This window comes from Mustela putorius, unplaced genomic scaffold (genome assembly GCF_011764305.1).
Source record: "Mustela putorius furo isolate JIRA1106 unplaced genomic scaffold, ASM1176430v1.1 tig00000430_pilon_pilon_pilon, whole genome shotgun sequence".
NCBI lineage: Eukaryota > Metazoa > Chordata > Mammalia > Carnivora > Mustelidae > Mustela > Mustela putorius.
The window spans coordinates 22,442,168-22,463,897 of record NW_025421377.1 but is presented as its reverse complement, the minus strand read 5'-3'; the positions used below and the strand labels follow the sequence as shown (position 1 = coordinate 22,463,897).

The window sequence follows — 21,730 nt, the reverse complement described above, 5'->3', positions numbered from 1 at the left end:
AAATAAATGAACACCTCAGTATATACTCCAAATTAAGAACTATTTTTAGATTTATTTATTTATTTTTAGATTAAGAGAGAGTAAGACCAAGTACATGGTGGGCAGAGGGAGAGAGAAACTTAAGTCCCATAGGGAGCTTGATCTCCCCATCTTGAGATCACGAACTGAGTAGAAACCAAGAGTTGGTTGCTTAACTAGCTGCTCCACCCAGACACCCCAAGAACTTAAAAAAATAAAATAAACATAATACCATTGCATATCTAAAGAAAAATAGTAGTAATTCCTCAATATTGTCAAGTATCCTGTCAGTGTTTATATTTCTCCAGTTATTTCATAATAGTCTTTTTTTAAAGATCTCTTGCTTCCTTATTTATTTATTTTTAGAGAAGGAGAGAGAAAGTGGGGGCAGAGGGTGAAGGAGAGAGAGAATCCTAATCATGCTCTACGCCCACTGTAGAGCCTGACATAGGGTTTGATTTCACAACTCTGAGCTTATGACCTGTGGTGAAATTGAGAGTTGGTGGCACGCTATAATGCTCTTTTTCTACTTGGTTTATTTAAATTAGGATCCAAACAAGTTTTGCTTTTTTTTATTAGGCTTTTAATATTTTTAAGGGTTTTTAAATGTATTTTAGAGCGAGTGTGTGTGTGAGTGGGGGCTGTGCCAGAGAGAATATTCTAGAAGACTTCCCGCTGAGCGGGATCCTGCCTTGGGGCTCCATCTTACCACCCATGAGATCATGTCCTGAGCCAAAAACCAAGAGTCTGATGCTTAACCGACTGAGCCACCCAGGCACCCCTAAGTTTTTAATTTTTATTTCAGTAGTTAAAATACTGTGTAATATTAGTTTCCGTGTACAATAAGGTGATTCAACAATTCTGTACATACTCCGTGCTCATCATGGTAAGTGTACTCTTTAATTCCCTTCACCTGTTTCATATTTACATATTTTTGCATGTAAAATTTTATATTTTTCATGTTATTTAGTTTAATTGTCTTTTTATCATAACAGTTTCCTTCCCCCTTCCCCCCATTTTCTGAAGAAATTGATTCATTTGTTCCACTTTATCAGTTTTGCTAGTTGCACCACTGTATGTTGCATTTCCTGTAAATCAGAATTCAGATCCAGATACTGACCAGATTCAGACTTGTTTTGTGTTTGGCAAGAATAGTCATTCATGGTGTCTATATTTCCTTTGTATCACAGAACTACTCTGGTGGTTTCTCTTTTTATGGTGTAGAGATTGATCATGGTTTAAGTACCCTGAGAAAAGGTACTTGGGAAGTAAAAGTTTTTGAGACTGCCTGAAAATACCTCTGATGCTATCCTCATACTTGATACTTTGAAGGTATAGAATTCTAGTTTAAAAATCTTTTTGAGACTTTTGAAATTATTGCTCCATTATCTCCTAATTTCTGGTGTTGCAATTCAGAAAGTTAACACCACACTTATTTATAGTATTCTCTTACCTCTGCAACTTTTCTTTTCTCATCCTTCTCCATAACATTAGAATTTGGGGCATTTTAAAATTTCGCTCACATTTTGAATATTTTTGGTTATCCTTTACATTTCAGATTTTCTTCAAATGTCTGGTGAAACCTGTCCTTTTTTGTAGTTACTAACTAGCAATGTCATAAAAAGCTAAAATAGAAGGTACATGTGCCTTTTTTTGGTTGGGTTTCACCATGAAGTATTTATTATATGTTATATGTTATAAGTTATGTACATTACATAATTACTTTCCTACTGCAGTTTAACAGTTTAGTATAAACATAGTGGCATGACACAATACACTTAGTTTTTGTAAATAAGACATCTAGACACATAGTATGGCTAGATTCTCTTGCCTGGGGTCTCATGGGCTGCAATCAAAGTAACCCCTGAGTTGATTTCTCATCTGTGGGTTACAGGAGAAAATATGCTTTCAGGTTTATTGTTGGTAGCAGAATTCAGTTCCTTGTAGTTACAGGACTGAGATCCTGATTTCCTGTGCTGTGTCAGCGGGGACTGCTCTTACCTTCTCGAGGTTGCCCGCATTCCGTGGCGTGTGGCTCCCTCCATCTTCATGCCAGCACAGTAGAATCCTTCGAATGCTTTGAATCTCTTTTCTCCAGTTAGCCACAGAAATCTTTTGGTTTTTTCTAGGCTCATGTGGTAAGGTCAGGCACATCCACATAATATTCCTGACTTCACGTCAACTGTACCATATAGCATAACCTGATTATGGGGATAAAAGCTATCAAATTCCCAGTCCCATGGATTACATAGAGTGAGTACAGAAGAGCTGGGTAAAATTGGTAACATTTTAGAATTCCTATTACACAGTGATTGGATAGAGACCCTTCCCTTTCTTTGAGAACTCTCCAGATACAGATGTCAGTATCTTTAATTTTTTTTTTTTCCTGGGGCTTTTCAATTTCTCGAGAGACACATTTACCAGTTTTTATCTGGTGAATGATAAACCTGGCTACCTGTATTTTGGGAGCTTAGAGTGGGAGTGGTTGAGGATCTTACTGTTTTTCATGCATATATTCACTTAATCCTTATTTCCCTTTAGTATATCCTCTCTTTCTCCTCTCTGTCTAATAACTGCTAATCCTGGGCCTTTCTGGTTTGGTTTCTATAGAGAATAATCATCTGTCTGTGCAGTTTGGGAATGGAGTCTTCAAGTGTCTGACTACTTCTCTCAGGCTTCAGCTAGTCTCTCTGTTTTCTGATCCAAGCCTCACCCCTGTTTCTGGTACCTACCATTTCTGAGCCCTCTTGGGCTGGTCACCTTGTTTCTCTTTGTTATCCCTGTTTCTGTTTGTTCTGTTAAGTCAGTTACATCTTCTCTAAACTTTGTCTTCATAAATAAGAATTAAGTTGAGTAAGTTCTAAGAGGAAAAAAAGGGAAAGGTAATTATCTTAAAATCTGAAATCTAGGTAATTTTTTAATGCACTCTCTTCTATCATTTATATAGCCTCTAATGTTTCACTAGGACATTTTTGGTCATAAAGTACATGGTTCTGTTCAATTGATTAAATGTTAGACTTGGGAAAGAATAATCTGATCATCACGTATCTTTTCTGTTTTTGGTCTTCATTAAAACCTAATAACTGGATAAGACTAGTTAAAAAGGATCATCATAATCCAGAGTAACTAGAATAAATTAATTTTATATCACTGTTTATTCATTTTTAGGATTACCATATGTGTCTTAGGTTACTAATTATCTTTACTAAAATAGTTACCATTACTTATGGAGATATGAGAAGCTTATAAAAATTTAATATGGAATATTTTGTTTTTGATGTTCTTTCTTTTTAAGGCAGTGATTACTTTTTACTAATCCAGATACATTTTCTTACCTAGTTCTGTTGCTGTCATTGACAAATAATTGTTGAATGCTGATCTGGATTGGCTAAACAATTGGAGCTCATTCTTTCATGTGAAAATGCATCTGAGACCTTGGTTTGCATAATGTTAGGATACTTAACTAACCACAGATATCTTATTGAATAAATACTGCTATAGCAGATTCAGACTGTGGTTGGTTTTTAATATTAGTGACACAAATTAAAATCATTTTCATCAGACTGAGACTGTCTTTATTCTTTGCACATCCTTATTGTAACAGATACCAACTGACTGCTCTGAACATTTGTTGTATATAAAATCATAAAGGCTTTCTACCAGATGTATTTTTGGTTCCATAAGATACAGTATTTGATATCTTGGATTTTCCCAGAAAAAGAACCAAACAGCTATAAACTTGTAAAGTTTAAACACAAACTTATATTATGTTATTAAACCCTTCCACTGTAAAAAGGAATTTGTACAGATACATTTATTTTTACCATTTGGGTGTTTTTTTCTTTGTTTTTCTTTTTTTTTTTTGGATTGATGTCTTAGTTAAGTAGTTTGTTTTAAAACCTGCGATAATAACCTCTTAATCTATAATGTGCATCTGAATTGCTTGGGGATCTTTTTTAAAAATTCAGGTTTTGGATCAGAAAATCTTAGGGCCCGAGATTCTGCAGTTCTTTTTATTTTTTAAGATTCTGTTTATCTATCTATCTATTTATTTCTTTATTTATTTGAGAGAGAATGCATGTGTGCACAGGAGCAGAAGGAGGAGCAAGGTGTGTAGGAGCGAAGAATCTCAGGCAGACTCTGCTTCAAGAGTGGATCCCACATGGCACGCTGACGTGGGGCCTCAACATGGGTTTGAGGACTTGACCTAATGACCCTGAGATCATGACCCTGCGATCATGACCTGAGCCAAAACCAAGAGTCGGATGCTTAACCAACTGAGCACCCCCAAGATTCTGCAGTTCTAACAAGCTCCTAAATGATAGCGGTGTTTTTTGTCCATGTACCACCTACTGAGTAACAGGGATGTATAATATGCATTATTTTATCTTCAAGTTGCTGCAGAGGTTTTAATCCTGGCTATGCATTAGACTCTTCTTAGTGCTTTAAAAATATTTAGATGCCTAGGCCCCACCTCCTACTTACTGAATTACATCCTTAGATGTAAAAGAGCTTAGCATCTATATTTTTGAAAAGCTCCACTGATGGGCAGCACCACTGAGTTAGAATAATTAAAGTTAGAGATAAGTTTGCTTTGTAGTGATATCCAGAAAAGCAATAAGATACATTTCATGCAGATAGTTATTAACCGGTTCTACTTACGAATTTTTATTCTTTAGCTGTTCTGGATGTTTTTTAGATGTTATTGAGAACATGTAATAAATTGTAGACGTAATTTGAAATGAATAGGTACTCATTATTATCTTTTATATGGCCTGTAATGTCTTATTTGACCATATTTGATCACAAGTGGAGTAGGCCACCTAAACAGTCTTAAACAAAAGTGGGCATCTACCAAAAATAATGGGGATAATTCTGGCTTCTGGCGCTACTGGTCTCAATGAGTCAAAAATAACTTTTATCAGAACTACTTTCTGTTTCTCTACTCTGCCCTCCTTTATATTGACTTATTTTGACTAGTCTGTTTGTCTGTATGATCATGAAACTGGCCATAAGCTCATGACTCACATCTTAGCAATTCAGTTACCTTTGAACATAGAGGTTCTTCCAAACCTATGACAAAACTCTGGGTGGGGACTCCTAGTTGTCCCAGCGTAGGCCAGAGACACATTTCTGGTACCAGAGAGTTAGGGGGTCAGGCACTTCTAGACCACATGGGAGGAACAAGTTTATTACAGAATTGGAGAACAGCGATTTTCCAGAAGATTCCAAATGAACAGTATATACATGAAGTGTGACATTTAAAGATTGTTCATTAAGATAAATAGAATTAAGTAACTTGACTTTTGCTTTGTTTCTCCTTTTGGGTGTATCCATATTGGTGTGAAAATCATATAATAGGAATAGGAAAATTATCTACGGCTGATGGTAAAGCCTTTGCAGACCCTGAAGTGCTTCGGAGATTGACATCATCTGTTAGTTGTGCGTTGGATGAAGCTGCTGCTGCACTTACCCGTATGAGAGCTGAAAGCACAGCGAATGCAGGGCAGTCGGACAAGTAAGTACATTTTCTCTGTGATCAGTACAAAAACGTTTTCTTAATAGCTAATGTTCGCTGAGCCTTTATTTTGTGCTTGGCATGGAGGTAACTCCTTTATACGTAATATCTTGTTTTTACTCACAAAAAGCCTTAAGGCAGTGAATTTTGTTTTACTTAACTTTTATTCTGAAAACCGGAAGAGAAGTGAATAATTTAATTGAGATCAAATAGCTGGCAAGTGGCAGACCTGGGACATCAGTGACTTCAAGTTAAGACCTTTTGACTCTTTAGATTTTGTTTTATTTTAATGTTTTGGTGACAAAGAAGTAGATGCTTTCTTATTAGGTATGCCATTTTCTAGTTCATGTGTATAGTTACCATTTTAAAGAGCAAGGTTTATTTTTTGTTGCTTGTTCTGTGAACGTTCAAAAATGTCATAGATTTAGTTCCCATAATTTGAATGTGAGTCCCACATACTTAATGTTTGTATGCCCTACAATTTCTTTTACATAGTACTTTATAGTTAGTAAGGATTCAGTTTATATTTTGTGACTTTGCTTTTTTAAGTTTTTCTGATAATCTTATACCATTTCATATTTAAAAAAAAAAACAGTTATGGATAGTACCTGAAAAATGGGTATAGGTTCCAAGAAAGCAAATCGAAAATAATTATTAATATAAATTACCTTTTTTGCTTCCTCAGAGACTTGTTTTCCTCTAACTGAAATGAAGCCATGTTATTTATTTTAGCAGTTGCCTTTAAACAGTTGAGAAAATGGGAGTATTTTATATATGGGTTTAGAGAATTTAAAAAATAGAATTTAAGGATTATCTTTTATATAATAGTGTTTTTGTGTGACATCTTTAAAGAGCATGAAAGAGCAGTTGTATAGTGTTAACAAGAATATGAATTTACTGTTTCTCTTGGCTCTGAGTTCATCTTCATCTGTCTAGATTTTTGTGTTTTTATTAATTTATTATTCTTCTCATGGATTGACCCTCCTTCAGTTAACTTCAACTTCTGTTTCTTGATTAATGATCAGTTTTACTACCCTGTAGTATTAGTGATACTCTTAAATGTGGTGCCTCCTGAGACTGGCAAGAAAGAGGTTAAAAATGCCTTCAGGAGTATATTAAAGCTAGTTCAAACAGGAAATAGAATAGAAAAAGAAGAAGTTACAGATTCTTTGGCATTGAATATACTAGAAGAATAGTAGAGCATGTTTGTGACAGTCATTTATTCAGCAAAACTTGAGAGAGATAGTGGAGTGCAGTGATTTTTTTTTTTCCCTTTTAAGATTTTACTTATTTATTTGACAGACAGAGATCCCAAGTAGGCAGAGAGGCAGGCAGAGAGAGAGAGAGAGAGAGAGGGAAGCAGGCTTCCTGCGGAGCAGAGAGCCCGATGCGGGGCTCGATCCCAGGACCCTGAGATCATGACCCGAGCCGAAGGCAGCAGCCCAAACCACTGAGCCACCCAGGTGCCCCCCACCCTTTTTTTTTCTTTTTCTTTTTCTTCTTCTTCTCTATGTTAGATTTTATATTAGTTAAGTGTGGTGCCACATGCGGATCTAATGTACACTGTGCTCTTGAGTTCAGAATTCCAACTGTTGTTACAGTAGTTCTGGTAAGCTTGTTTTAAAGCTAGCACACACATAAGGAAATAGAATGCAAATCTAAATGGGATAGTAGTAGAGGAGTGTATGTATGTGCCTCAGGAAGAGAAAAAGAGTAAGAGCCCACTTGAAAGAGAGAAAAGGTATGTTCTTAAAATGGCGTGTCTTGTGGGAAAGATTTGTCTTAAATTTGTTTAAAGGTAATGGAGAACACTGGGTCTGGGGACTGTCAGTGTCCTAAAAAATGGGAAATTATAAGACAAGCATACTAAGTGCTATTCAAGACTGACTTTGGTAAGGAGATAATACAATTAAACAGTATGAGTAATATATAGCATGACACACAATGATAATAACTATGGGGAAAAATTGAGTGGGGAGGTGTTAGGGCACTGTTTAGGGTTGGAGAGCAGTGCGTTTTTAAGAGAGTAGTGGGGAAAATCCACAATTAAAAGGTGGCTGTTTAGCAAACACCTGAAGTTGGTAAGAGGGTGAGCTGTGTCTGACAGAGAAGCTTTCTTGGCAGAGGGACAGCAAATATGTACATCTTGGAGTTGGAGCTGAAGTTAGCATTTTTTGTGAAAGGCAGCTATAGAATACACGATGTGCATTTATAATAGCTCTTTTATATATATTTAGCTATTTTATATATTTTTATATATTCAATCAATGTGGCAAGAGTAAGAGTGAGAATAGTAGATGATGAAACCAGAGAGTTAAAAAGTAGGACTGTGGTACCCTATCACTGGAAAGATCTCATAGGTACTTGGCTTTTAGTGTGACTGAGATTAGAGGCCAGATGGAGGATTCTGGGCAGAGGAGTGACGTGATGATCTGCTTTCCTTTAAATAAGATCTCATTGACTGCCTTGTTGAGTCTGAAGGAAAACAAAGGTAACAGCAGGAAGGCTATGCAGGAGACTGTCATAATCTGGGCTAAACGTGATGTTCTTGAATCAGGGTGGTAGTAATAATAGAGATACGGAAAAGATGCCTTTAGTACCAGAATGCCTTTAGTACCCATGGATGGGTACTATGGATGCCTTTAGTACCAGAAGTGACAGGACCTTCAAGAGGATGATGTAAGAATTGACTTATATTTGAATGAGAATATTAATAGCACTGGATTTACTGTTTTTCTTAGGATGGATTTTATCCAGTTGAGACTCTTTAGAAGTGTCCAGAGTTGGAATTTTTAACCTCAAAAGCCAGTATGCTGTGTAATTTTTCATATTTTTATATTATCCTGATACTATAATGTTCTTCCCCAATAGCCGCAGTTTGGCAGAAGCCTGTTCAGAAGGAGATGTAAATGCTGTGCGAAAGTTACTCATTGAAGGGCGAAGTGTAAATGAGCACACTGAGGAAGGGGAGAGCCTCCTTTGTTTAGCTTGTTCTGCTGGATACTATGAGCTTGCACAGGTTCGTATGATAATAATCACATGGGTTGTTTTTGTTTTTTAATCTGGCCTACTTATTAGGAATATAATAAAACTCAACCATTAGGTTCATTTCAACAATAGTTTTGTTAGATACACTTTGTGGTTGTTGGCTCTTTTACTGTAAATGACTAGGTGGGTGTTAGTGGAAGTATGTCCCATATGTTATGAATATATCATTTTCTAATATCATTTAACCTTTTTCTTTCATAAGGTTTTGTTGGCAATGCATGCAAATGTGGAAGATAGGGGAATCAAAGGTGACATTACACCTTTAATGGCCGCTGCTAATGGAGGACATGTCAAAATTGTGAAGTTGCTGCTAGCTCATAAAGCCGATGTCAATGCACAGTCTTCAACAGGTTATGCATATTTCTTTTTCAGTTTCATTAAATAAGAAGACCCTTTGGTAATAATTATTGCACATGACAGTCATCGCTTATAAAGCTCTGGCAATTCTCTGACTACAAAGTGCTGCATATTTGCATAAGGCTATGCATTAGGTTTAATGTATAGAATATATTTTGAATAAAATTTTTCCTCTTTGGTGTGTGAGGATGATCACTTGGTCTTTTAAAGTTCTTTTAGATTAAATTAAATGCTTGCTCAGTTAGAAGGACTACCCTCTTAGAAATGGGCTACAGTGCTCCAACCCAGATTTGCTATTTCTCAGGGGAGAATGGAAGGGAAGATAGGTAGAACAAGAGGGCTGTGGAATGAAAGGCAGGTCTGTCATTGTCTACTGATACTAAATTGTGGCCTATAGAACAACAAAGTATTATGAAAACTTTGTGTCCCACAAGGGGGACATGACTTTAGTTTAAACTTTTATTTTTTTTAACTTTTATATATTTTTTCAAACTTGGGCATAGGTGGGTTTATATGAAAGTTCTAAAATTTTATGAAAATATATTTTGTGCATCTTCATCATGTAAGATTTTAAAATTTGTTAAATATTTTATTTTTAAAGATTTTATTTATTTATTTGAGAGAGAGTGAGAAGGAGCAGTGGGAGGGGCAGTGGGAGAAGGGCAGAGGGAAAGGGAGAAATAGACTCCGTGCTGAGCAGAGCCCAATGTGAGGCTGGATCCCAGGACACCCCAGGATCACCTGAGCTGAAGGCAGATGCTTAACCAACTGAGCCACCCAGATGCCCCAAATTTGTTAAATATTTTTAATAATTTCTAGGAGCTTACAGTTTCTGGTTTGAAGGAGTTTTAGAAACCCTTATTTTACCCAGAATATTAATTTTTTCCCTCTGTAATGTGAAAGATTTTTATCATCCAGAGGAACATTTTTCAAATTACTTAAGCTTTGATAGTTAGCTGGTGTTTGAAGTTGCAGTGAAAACAATTATGTATGATTAAAGGGGCAATATGAGATATATCTACGTATGATGAATAATCACAAAAAATAAAGCATGTGAAACTTTTCTCTAAAGTTAGAATGAACATAACTTTTTTCCTCCTATGAAAAGTTTAAATTTTAGAATTGCTCAGTTCTTTTATAACTGTACAGTTATGGCAAGTGAATTTCTTTTCAACATATATTTGACACTGATATTAAATGGAAAAGAGCTGGGAGTTGATTTCAGTAAGATAAAAGGCAATGGGAAAGGAATTATATGTATTATCTAAATGTATTAAGATTATAGTCTCCCCATCTGCCTGTGGCTCAGGTCATGATCCCAGCATCCTGGGATCTAGAGTCTGACATCTCAATGGGCTCCCAGCTCAGTGCGGAACCTGCTTCTCCCTCTCCCTCTGCCTGCTACTCTCCCTGCTTGTGCTTCTCTCTCTTTGACAAATAAATAGAATCTTAAGAAAAAAAAATTACCATCTCCCATTTTAGTTTTCTTCTTGATGATAAATTAGGCTCTTTTTATTTTAGTATTTTATGTTAATATCTTTTTGCTTTTCCTTGAATGGGAAGAAATCAGAGAGGGAGACAAACCGTGAGGGACTCTAGACTCCATGAGCCAAACTGAGGTTTACAGAAGGGAGGGGGGGAGGTATGGGGTAACCAGGTGGTGGGTATCAAGGAGGGTGTGTGTGGAATAATGAGCACTGGGTGTTATACACAACTAGTGAATTGTTGAACACAACATCAAGAACTAATGATGTATTATATGCTGGCTAATTGAACATGATAATTAAAAATATAAAATATTTTTTTGTTTTTCTCTATTAAAATAGGCAATACAGCACTTACATATGCTTGTGCTGGAGGCTATGTAGATGTTGTAAAGGTGCTCTTGGAATCCGGTGCTAGTATTGAGGACCATAATGAAAATGGTCATACTCCGCTTATGGAAGCTGGAAGTGCTGGACATGTGGAAGTAGCCAGATTGCTGCTAGAAAATGGGGCTGGCATTAATACGCATTCCAATGAATTTAAAGAGAGTGCACTTACATTAGCTTGTTACAAAGGTACGGCATAAAACATTTTTTTAAAATGAAGTTTTTAAATACATGATATGACTGTTACTTTACGTAATACAGTTTTTAAATTAAAAAGTTAATTAAGAAGTGGTAATAGAATATTATATGTAATTAACTTAAAAGTTTAAAGTGTTTCAGAGTTTAATATGTAAAGTTTGAAATATAGACTTAATATTATAAATATGTCAGTGAAAAATGATTGTTAAATGGTTCAGTTGTTTTATCAGAAATGGTTAATTTTAATTATGCACTGTAATTTTTCATGGGTTTTGTGTCAGAATATTTTGTGTGGTTCACACGAAAGAATCCTCTTGATTCCAGAAGTATTTAACCTGTAAGGTTAAAAGTAAATATAGTAAAAGTAGCTTCTATTAACAAGAAGGTGCTTAAGCTATTTCACATGACACTAAGAAGGAGAAAAACTGAAGAGATAGGTGGAGATTTGAGAAATGAAAAGTGGTGTGAGGAGAGTTTGGATTCTAAAGAACAATGTTGGAATATCATCAACACATTTAATAAAGTTAGAAGGAAGAGCTGGTTGAAATTGATAAAAACACCTACCTGTACGTACCTAACTGTACAAAAGGGGTATATGATATTTTAAATGATGTTAGTCAACCTGAAAATATTGGTAATACCGAAAAATGCCATCCTTTGCGAGGGCAAGACAATTGTCTGGACAGTTGCTCATTCTTCAGCTAGTAAATGCTCTAGATTCGAGGTTCTAAAAAGATAACCTCAGAGCTACCACTTGCTTCTCAGACTACCTTTTTGACAGATAAATGGCTATAAACCAAGGAACTTTTTTAAAAGGTAAATTTTATGTCTGCATAGCCATTCAGTTCAGTGTTTTCATACCATCTGCTGCTGTCATATATATAATATAATAAAATAAATTTATATAATAATAAAATAAGTGGTAAATTTTTGACCTTGAGGCATCAAGTAAAAACTCTTACAAGTTAAGGTACAGAATTTAAGCCGGCACTCACTCTCAATGGCTGAATCACTTCCCCCACCAAGTTTGTGAGGGAATACCTTCTTAAATTATACAACTAAGGCTTTGATCGCCACACCCTAGTTGTGGCTCTGGTGGTGTTTTGTTCCGTTCTATCTCATAGTGACCAAGGTTGTATGAGGTCCCCTGATAATTTCCTTTAAAAACATGGTTAGAATAACATAAATGACTACAATTTAAGTTAAATGTGAAAATATGCTCTATCTAAACTGCTTTCGGTTGTCTGGTGTTAACAGAGTCTCAGATTAAGGATGGTTAGGAAACACAGCTGAGGTCCCTTACTTCCCCAGTACTGTTTGGTAATTAGCAGAGGCTTATCTTCATTGGGAGGAGCGGAATTAAAGCCTTGGGACAGCCTCTCCAGGCAAGCTAATTGATTGGGTGGCTCTCTCCCCTTTTCACAAGTACTTTTGAACCTGGAACTGGCTGTATTTTACTATTGGGTCCCAGCTGGCCAGAAGAGCTTTGAGATGGGGCTACATATAACTACTCTTCCCTCTCTCCTTTGCTTGTAGCCCCACCCTGCTTTCCAAGGGGCGTCTGAGGTTGGGGCTTGCAGGCTTTAATTAGAAGCTGGATATAGAACTGAGCTGGTGGAGAACATCTCTGCTACTTACAAGGATCCATGGACCCTCTCCCTTTCCTCTATTTCGGGTGAGGTCTTCTAGGATATAGATTGACAAGGAGGAGATGGGGAAGGGCTAGAACTCAGGCTGAGACTGAACTTGATGTGGCTCTTTGGGAAGGGAAAAAGACTGAGAGGAAAGGGAGGTAGGTAGTTAGCAAAAACAAGATTCAGCAGATGTTACAGTTACTTATTGAAGTTTTCGTTGTTTATGAGTTTACCGTCCACTGCTTCCCCTTAGTCCTAATTGATTGAGAATTGATTGCAATTCCTTCCAAATAAAGTTGGAAAAAATTAGTCATTTTTCTACTGTTTCTTACATAGTGTCTGAAATCCTAAAAAAACATCTTGTCTTTTTAACTACTAATAAGGTGTCTTTATTTGAACTGAAGCTTATGGTTTATTTGAAACTGCATAAATATAAATATATGAGTATTGTATATATGTATGTGCATGTATGTTTATATCTAAATAGGTGAATAAGTATAAACTAAATGAGGTGGTTTCAGATATATATATATATATATAATCCCAATTTATAAACAGATTATTCTTAAAAACTTTATGAGTTAGTAATTGAAACTTAAAATGCATTTCCTCTTAGAAATAACTTCAGTCGTTATTATCCCAGGCTACTAATTCATGAAAGTTAATTTGTTCTGTAGCATAAATAAATGTAACATGCCCTAGCTCTTAAAAGGTGGTAGAGGGCATATTCTGGATTTTGGATTTTAATGGCATCTTTACTCACTTGCAGCAAGGATTGTAGTATAAGGAGTAGAATTACAACTATCACTTTATAATTTATGTGTTACAGTTGAGGGTGGTTTGCAGCTGACTTTAGTATTATGCTTATAAATGTATTACTATAAGTTAAATATAAATTCTCAAAGTATTATAAATTTTTTCTTACATTTTTTGGAATAATAAAATATTTTAAAGTAATCTTACACATTTTTGGTTTAGGACATCTAGAGATGGTGCGATTTCTTTTGGAAGCAGGCGCAGATCAAGAGCATAAAACAGATGAAATGCACACTGCTCTAATGGAGGCTTGCATGGTAAGACTGGTGAAATACATACATGAAATATATCTATATATAGTTCATAGAGACAACGCTAGTGTATGACGAGCATCTTTTCCTTGAGTTCGAAGATTTGTTTATCATAGATTTATTATTATAGAGCAGAGCCTCAGCTATATAGCATTCAGAGCCAGTTGTATAGTGTTAACTTCTTTCTATTAAAGGTCCTTTCTGGAGCTTTACAGCACTACTTTTATTTTCTCATTCTCACATAACTATGCTGGTATTACACAGTTGGCACAAAGAGCAACTTTTTAATTTTTAGTTTTTAATTTAAATTTTTAATTGCATTAAAAGTTAATTAGGGATAATGCTAAGCAGAGCATGTTCATCAAACTGATCATTTAAATTTGAATGAAAAATGAAAATTTGGAAATTAGACTATTATTTGTGTAACATAATTCCCCCTCTGTGTATGGTCTTTTCTGAGCCCTTAATTTCCTTTTTAAGAACTTTGTTTTTAGGGTTTATACTTAGGAACAGGTAATAATAGTATTCTTACTTAAACTTCTGTATCTTAGTCTGTGATTTGTGGCACAGAAATGAATCAGAATGACATTATAGGCTGATTTTGAGAAAAATATGCCAAAGATAGAAAAAGGCCCCAAATGAATTTAAGTTTCTTCTCTCAATGAAAGGATGTTCAATTTTAATTACTAATTTTTAAAAATACCAGATAGTTAATTAAGAATTGAATTAGCCATGCCAGTTTTTGCCTTAATAAATGATCCTTTGCAGAAACAGGAGTTTTGAGGGTCTTAAGTTCTCATCTGTTAAAATTAGGGTAATATCCTTCTCTTAGGTTGTTGTGAGCATTAAATAATGTCATGTATTTAAGACAAATCAATAACATCCCCATGCTAAGGAACTTAAAACATCCTTGTGACAACCACTAGAGAACTGTGTTATAAGTAGATGAAAGATACTGGTAGTGGCCAGACATTTTGAAGCTTGCCAAGAGATTGGGATTTTAAGGTGGATTTTAAAGGAAATACAGGAGTTAATGATGGAGGGAGAAAATTCTGAGCCCAAGGAACACAAAGTAACCATTGTAATAGGGCATTAAAGTTGTGCAGTGTGGCAAGTACAGAGGTAAAAATGGGTGTGACATGTTCAGAATAAGATGAAATGTCTGTTAAGGTAATACAGACAAGGAAAAATCACATTAAAGGGGAAAAAAGAGAGCCTTGGGGTTGCCTATGGTTAGGAAAGTTGTGGGAAAGGGAGACTAGCAAAGGAGACAGAAGATAGTAAGAGAGTATTCTTTTTTCCTTTAATTTTCACTGGTGTTTAAATGTTGAACAACAAAAGGGAAGTACTGTGTACAAATTTTGTTTCATTTCCCCTAACACATTATCTAAATTCTCTGCCGTCTCCAAAAAGTATTGGATTTTTCTTTTTCTATCTAATCAAAAGTTTGCTTCTCCTTAAGGTTTCTACAGAAATACTGTTTTCCCTTTCTAAGCTTTATCCATGTAGCATTTAAGTATATATTGTGCAGTGCTGGTGTTGTTTCATAATAGTCTTTTGTTACATGTACTTAATGTTTTTTTTCTCCCAAAGGTTAATAAGCCTCTTGATTGAAGGGAGGTATTAGTGTTCTACAAGTTTCATAGCCTCAATCTCTGTTTCATGGTCTATGCCACAGACATATAGATAGATGGTCTCATTTAATACTTGCTTTCTCAACAGTTAAATGTAGATTAATTCTTATTTGAATGGAGATTGGTAAACCTTCGTTGTATAGTAATTGAGAAGTGTTCACATTTTTAATGTTTCTTTTAATGGTGCTGATTTAATTTTTTTAATTGCATTGTAATTAGGATGGCCATGTTGAAGTAGCTAGGTTACTTCTTGACAGTGGTGCCCAAGTGAACATGCCTGCTGATTCATTTGAGTCACCATTGACTTTGGCTGCATGTGGTGGTCATGTGGAACTTGCGGCTTTACTCATTGAAAGAGGAGCTAGCCTGGAAGAGGTCAATGATGAAGGTTATACACCACTGATGGAAGCAGCTCGTGAAGGACATGAAGAAATGGTGGCATTACTTCTAGGCCAAGGTAACCATACCAGTGAAAACACTAAAGCACAAATATTTAAAATGTAAGGTTGCAATATTATAAAATTGGGTTTATGTGTTTCATCTTTCTAGTAGATTTGTAATGAGATGTTGTCACAAAAATGAATGAAAAGGTATTTGCTTTGAAAATAGCTTCTGAGCTGTGCAAAACAAAACCAGATAGACTTCTTTAATATTAAGCTTTCAGATATCGCACGCTTTGTGAGTAGAGACAGAATTGGGGATGAGTTAGGGTGGTAGATTATGTAGGGGCATATAAGAGATTTAGCATTTCTCAGAGTGATGTATTGAGAGAATTCCTCTTGGGGATAAAAACTTATTAATAAATACTTAAGGTATCTAGTGTTTCATGAAACAAAATGGGGTAGTCCTCCCATAAGGATGGATGTGGTGAGACGTGATGAGAATGCAAGAATGCATTTGTAAGAAGCTGCCAAGGAGTCAACACACAGTGGACTTTATGCTTGGGAAAAGTGACACATTTATTTTGCATTATTAAGGAACCTTTAGTTTAACAGACAAAAGGCTGATAGCCAAGAGGTATAAAGAACTTCTCAAACTCAACACCCCCCAAAACAATAATCAACTCAGAAGATGGGCAGAAGACATGAACAGACATTTCTCCAGTGAAGACATACAAATGGCTAACAGACGCATGCAAAAAATGTCATCACCATTAGCCATGAGGGGAATGCAAATCAAAACCACATTGAGATACCACCTTACACTAGTTAGAATGGGAAAATTTGACAAGGCAAGAAACAACAAGTGTTGGAGAAAGGGGAACCTCTTATACTATTGGTGGGAATGCAAGTTGCTACAGCAACTTTGGAGAACAGTGTGGTGTGGAGGTTCCTCAAAAAATCAAAAATGGAGCTTCTCTCTGATCCGGCAAATGCACTACTGAGTATTTACCCACAGATACAGATGTAGTGAAAAGAGGCAGCATATGTACCCCAATGTTCGTAGCAGCAATGGCCACAGTAGCCAAACTGTGGAAAGAGCTGGGATGCCCTTCAACAGATGAATAGATAAAGAGGATGTGGTCCATACACACAAAGGAATATTACTCAGTGATCAGAAAGGTTTAATATCCAGCTTCTGCCTCCACATGGATGGGACTGGAGGAGATTATGCTAAGTAAAATAAGTCAAGCAGAGAAAGTAAATTTTCGTATGGTTTTATTTATTTGTGGAACGTAAGGAATAGCATAGAGGACATTAAAAGGAAGGGAAAAATGAAGGGGGTGGGGGAATCGGAGTGGGAGATGAACCATGAAAGACTATGGACTACAAATAGGGTTTTAGAAGGGAGGAGGGTAGGGGGAGGGGTGAGCCTGGTGATGGGTATTAAGGAAGGCATGGATTGCATGGGGCACTGGGTGTTACACGCAAACAATGAGTCATGGAACACTACATCAAAAACTGGTGTACTGTATGGTGACTGACATAACATATTAAAAAAAAAATTTTTTTTTTAAAGTAAGATACCTTCAGAAGTAATCTCCTACCTCTCTGTATATGTAGCCAAGTTTTATAATCTCTTTTAGTAGTAAAGTTTGTTTGGACAAATTTAAGAAGAGTGGCACATTTTTTAAAAACTGTATTGGCTAGAACTTTAAGTGCAGAGATTTTGTAGTATACTTTTTACATTTGAATCACAGTTCCAGTGCTTGCTGATTTTGTAACTTTAGGCAAATTCCTAACCTGTGCACTCTATGACAAATAACGTTCAAAAATCTTTATATATAATATATATAAATGTTCACAACAACCCTACAAATAACAAACTTAAATATAAGAAGTATTCTATGGTGAATGGCGGTAGTACTGATAATAATAATGTTGTTGTGGCCTTGGGCAAGTTAATGAACCTCAATTTCCTTAGCTGTGAAATGGAGCCAATAAGAACATGTAAAATGCTTTCAAATATTGCCTGGCAAACAGTAATAGTGTATTAAATGTTAGCTAACATCATCATCATCATCAACATCATTAATTTTGAATCTTTATAACAAGGGAGTGTCATTTATTTTTCTAAATAAGTTCTTTTATCACCCGGTTTGTACCTTCTGGCTGAATAAATCTTCCTGAAGCTCTGTGCATCAGATATGGACTCGTGGGTATATTTTTAATAATTTTCTTTATTTGTAATTACCTCTTTGAGTAGGGGAGAAGCATTTTATGATTTAGGAAAATAAATAGTAAAATAATGCACATGTTCATTTTTGAAGTATAGTTATTAGGAAACATGTTTTGCTTATTGAAATAAGTTAATGACTTTCTTAAAATAATTAGAATTTTTGTTCTAGGAGCCAATATCAATGCACAGACAGAAGAAACTCAAGAAACTGCCTTGACTCTGGCTTGCTGTGGAGGCTTTCTGGAAGTGGCAGACTTTCTAATAAAGGCAGGAGCTGATATTGAACTAGGTTGTTCTACCCCTTTAATGGAAGCTGCTCAAGAAGGTCATTTGGAATTAGTTAAATACTTATTAGCTGCAGGTAGGCATGTTTGCATTTGGGAGGAGTTTGTACATGATTTATTTAAATAAAAATGTTAAAATGCAAATAATTTTTTTCTTACACACTGAATGTGTATTTAAAATATGTTAAAAATGGGGTCAACTGTTGTGTGTATTCTGCATAAATAACTTACCTTATGAAGTTTGAAGTATCTATAGCTTTAATTTCAAGCAGTAATTATGTTTTTTTCTTGCTTTTAAAATGCTGATAATATTCTCTGTTTCTAGAAGTGGATAGGGCTATTTGAGGAGATGTGACTTATGTAGAAGAAATTTCTATGTCCCGGGGCGCCTGGGTGGCTCAGTGGGTTAAAGCCTCTGCCTTCAGCTCAGGTTGTGATCCCGGGGTCCTGGGATTGAGTCTTGGGATCGAGCCTCGCATTAGGCTCTCTGCTCAGCGGGGACCCTGCTTCCTCCTCTCTCTCTGCCTGCCTCTCTGCCTACTTGAGATCTCTGTCAAATTAAATAAATAAAATCTTTAAAAAGAAAAATTCTATGTCCAGCATGTATGTCTTATGGTTCTTTTATTAAGTCTCTGTATTGTTTAATACTACCACAGGAGCTAATGTTCATGCTACAACAGCAACAGGGGATACAGCACTAACGTATGCCTGTGAAAATGGTCACACTGATGTAGCAGATGTCCTACTTCAGGCAGGAGCAGATCTGGTAAGCTAGGTCACTTTTTAAATTCTAATACTTAAAACCAAGACAAGAAATTAATTTAAAACTCTAGGAGATTACAGACAAAAGTGTTTCTTCTAATTTTTTGTTGGCCTTTTTACCATTTTTTTTCTCTTTGGGCATATTTTCTTTCCACATTGTTTGGGTTCTGTTATTATTCTTCTTGATAGCAGGGTTAGCCAATCTATTTCCCCTTGTTCTCCATAATAAAAGGGAAATTTTATCTTTAATGTGTTAGTACAAATTAATTTTTTCTTAGGTACTTAGGTATTTTTGGAAGGTAAGTATTTAATAAGTAGTCTTTTCACTCATATAATTTATAATTCTGTAGAAAGGATGTAATACTGAAGTCATTGTATGATAGATTATAAAGAGATAAAGTACAGACAGTAGAGAAGCTCAGGAGAGGTCACGAAGTCATCTGAGAATACTGTATTTTGGGTTGGGTAAGGTTTAAAAAAGGTAGATAGGGCACTGTTTTGAGGAAAGAGATATGAGCACAGCCTGAGAGGTAGGGAAGCAAAAGCAAACATGTATGGGGATAATACTCTCCCAGTTTAGCATGTGAGGGAGTAGAAGTGAGACATGGAAAGGTAGTTAAAACTTAAGTAACCATATTTTCATGGGGCTGAGATTAACAAGCAGATTTGTATTCCTGTAAAAGATCCTAGTTTATGACAAAACTTCATACATGCGAGCAAGAAGACTCCATTGATCAGTTTTGTAAACTTTGTTTCATTTCTCTTTCCTCATTTATGGAAGGAAAGCGTGAAACTAGAAATGGGATTACTGTTGTGTCTTGCATGTGTTGGTACAGTTCTCGAAGCAGTTATGACACATGTTATACTCTTGTTAGTTGTGTGCATATTTCTTCTAAATTAGATTTTGAATTTATTCAGCTTAAGAACTATATTTCCAGTGCTTACCACAGTAGTTGTGAAACATACAGCACTGTAACCTTGTTTATTAGTTCATTGCAATTCAAATAACTTAGTGTGTGGCTTAAGAGAAAAATCAAGTTATTAATCAGATGTGAATGTGTGTATATATATATGTATATATATATATACATATATATAAATGCTTTATAAACTGTTTTTTTTCTGCGATCTTTATATTCTAAGATCTGAAAATTTCTCTAATAGTGTTCTCAATTTTTCAGCAATCACAAGAATGCCGTAGATTCTCCATCCTTTTGAGACCCTGAAATCTCTAGTAACACCTTATAATTGGTGGTTTTCTGGATATTAGATCATTAACTCTGATGTTTTCATATAAGGTAACATGGAGTTAATGGAAAGTCAATAAAGAAGGAAATGACGTACTGCAGAAATTCCTATAGGTAGGCTACAGACTAACAAAAGGAAGATCACTTGGAGTGGATAAGGAAAATGCTGATTATGCTGACTGGAGAGGGCTGGGTTAGAGCGCCATTCACTGTTCAAGTTACACAGCCCTTTGGAAGAGAAGGAAAAATTACCCAGATAGATTTAGATGAGGGTGTCAGAATCACATGAATATAACTTCAGTTCTTAAATTATATCTGTAGAACATGTTTCTAATTTGGGATTTTTAAAATTTAAAGATGTATTCCTTAATTTGTTTCAAAGCATGATATTTAATATATTGAGATTCAGAAATTAGTCCAACTCTTTTCCTTTTGATATTCATGTAAAAGAACAACTTTCATTAGCAATTAAATTATGTTTTTTTTTTAATAGGAACATGAATCTGAAGGTGGAAGGACTCCTTTAATGAAAGCTGCAAGAGCTGGTCATGTTTGTACTGTTCAGTTCTTAATTAGTAAAGGTAGGTTTGTGTAAAGCAGTAGTTTTTTCCCCAAAGATGTCTATTCCCTGCCCTGGGTTGTTTAGAGATTGAGAGGTAAAGGACGTTTTGAGGGTATCACTAGTGGAGGAGTGCTACTGAGATTTTGTGAGTGGGTGGTTGATAAATATCCTGCAATGCATAGAACATTTCCAAACTAGGAGGAATTGTGATACTGAATACCAGCCTTGTATAAAGAAAAATTTCTCTATGTAAATCTTTGAGGGTTTAGATCACCTAAAATCTGTTCTGTTTATTTAATAATATATCTTGAAACCTGTATTTTTATGTTTATGCCACTGAGATACTTAAGGGCAGGTCACTGTTCTACTTTACATTTCCTTGGGCCTAAGTTTCCTTCTTTGTAAAATATAGAAATGGTCATAAATACAGCACAAAAATATTCAAAATTGAAATGTGAAAAAAATGCCAAAATGCATGGAGGATTTCATCTATGGTCAGTAATTCCACTTTGAATATCAAAAACCATTTTAAATGACAAAAGTAGCATCTTATTACTTCCTTTAAGTTATTTGTTAGGTGTTCACTACATAAGCTCAACTTGAAACAGTTTTTTTTTTTAATGATTATTTTTTAAAGATTTTATTTATTTATTTGACAGACAGAGATCACAAGTAGGCAGAGAGAGAGGAGGAAGCAGGCTTCCTACCGAGCAGAGAGCCCGATGTGGGGCTCAATCCCAGGACCCTGGGATCATGACCTGAGCCGAAGGCAGAGGCTTTAACCCACTGAACCACCCAGGCGCCCCAACTTGCAACAGCTTTTATGCAGATTTCCTCATTCTTAAGTACAGAAGATGAAAGATTTTGTTTGTTTCAACATTCATAAAAGAAAGGCTGTGCAAGCCATGTGT

At 35.6% G+C, this 21,730-nt stretch overlaps 1 protein-coding gene across 6 annotated transcripts in view; it reads left to right on the top strand.

Moving 5' to 3' along the window:
- ANKRD17 (ankyrin repeat domain 17) overlaps window positions 1-21,730 on the top strand; it is a 163,121-nt gene that overhangs the window by 78,733 nt on the left and 62,658 nt on the right. For all 6 annotated transcript variants that reach the window (XM_045079856.1, XM_045079855.1, XM_045079858.1 and 3 more), the window contains exons 3-11: window positions 5,380-5,536; window positions 8,408-8,555; window positions 8,787-8,934; window positions 10,768-11,001; window positions 13,623-13,717; window positions 15,565-15,802; window positions 18,134-18,325; window positions 18,905-19,014; window positions 20,751-20,838. In XM_045079856.1, the coding sequence (XP_044935791.1) occupies window positions 5,380-5,536; window positions 8,408-8,555; window positions 8,787-8,934; window positions 10,768-11,001; window positions 13,623-13,717; window positions 15,565-15,802; window positions 18,134-18,325; window positions 18,905-19,014; window positions 20,751-20,838 (1,410 nt within the window). The remainder of the gene's footprint in view (window positions 1-5,379; window positions 5,537-8,407; window positions 8,556-8,786; window positions 8,935-10,767; window positions 11,002-13,622; window positions 13,718-15,564; window positions 15,803-18,133; window positions 18,326-18,904; window positions 19,015-20,750; window positions 20,839-21,730) is intronic.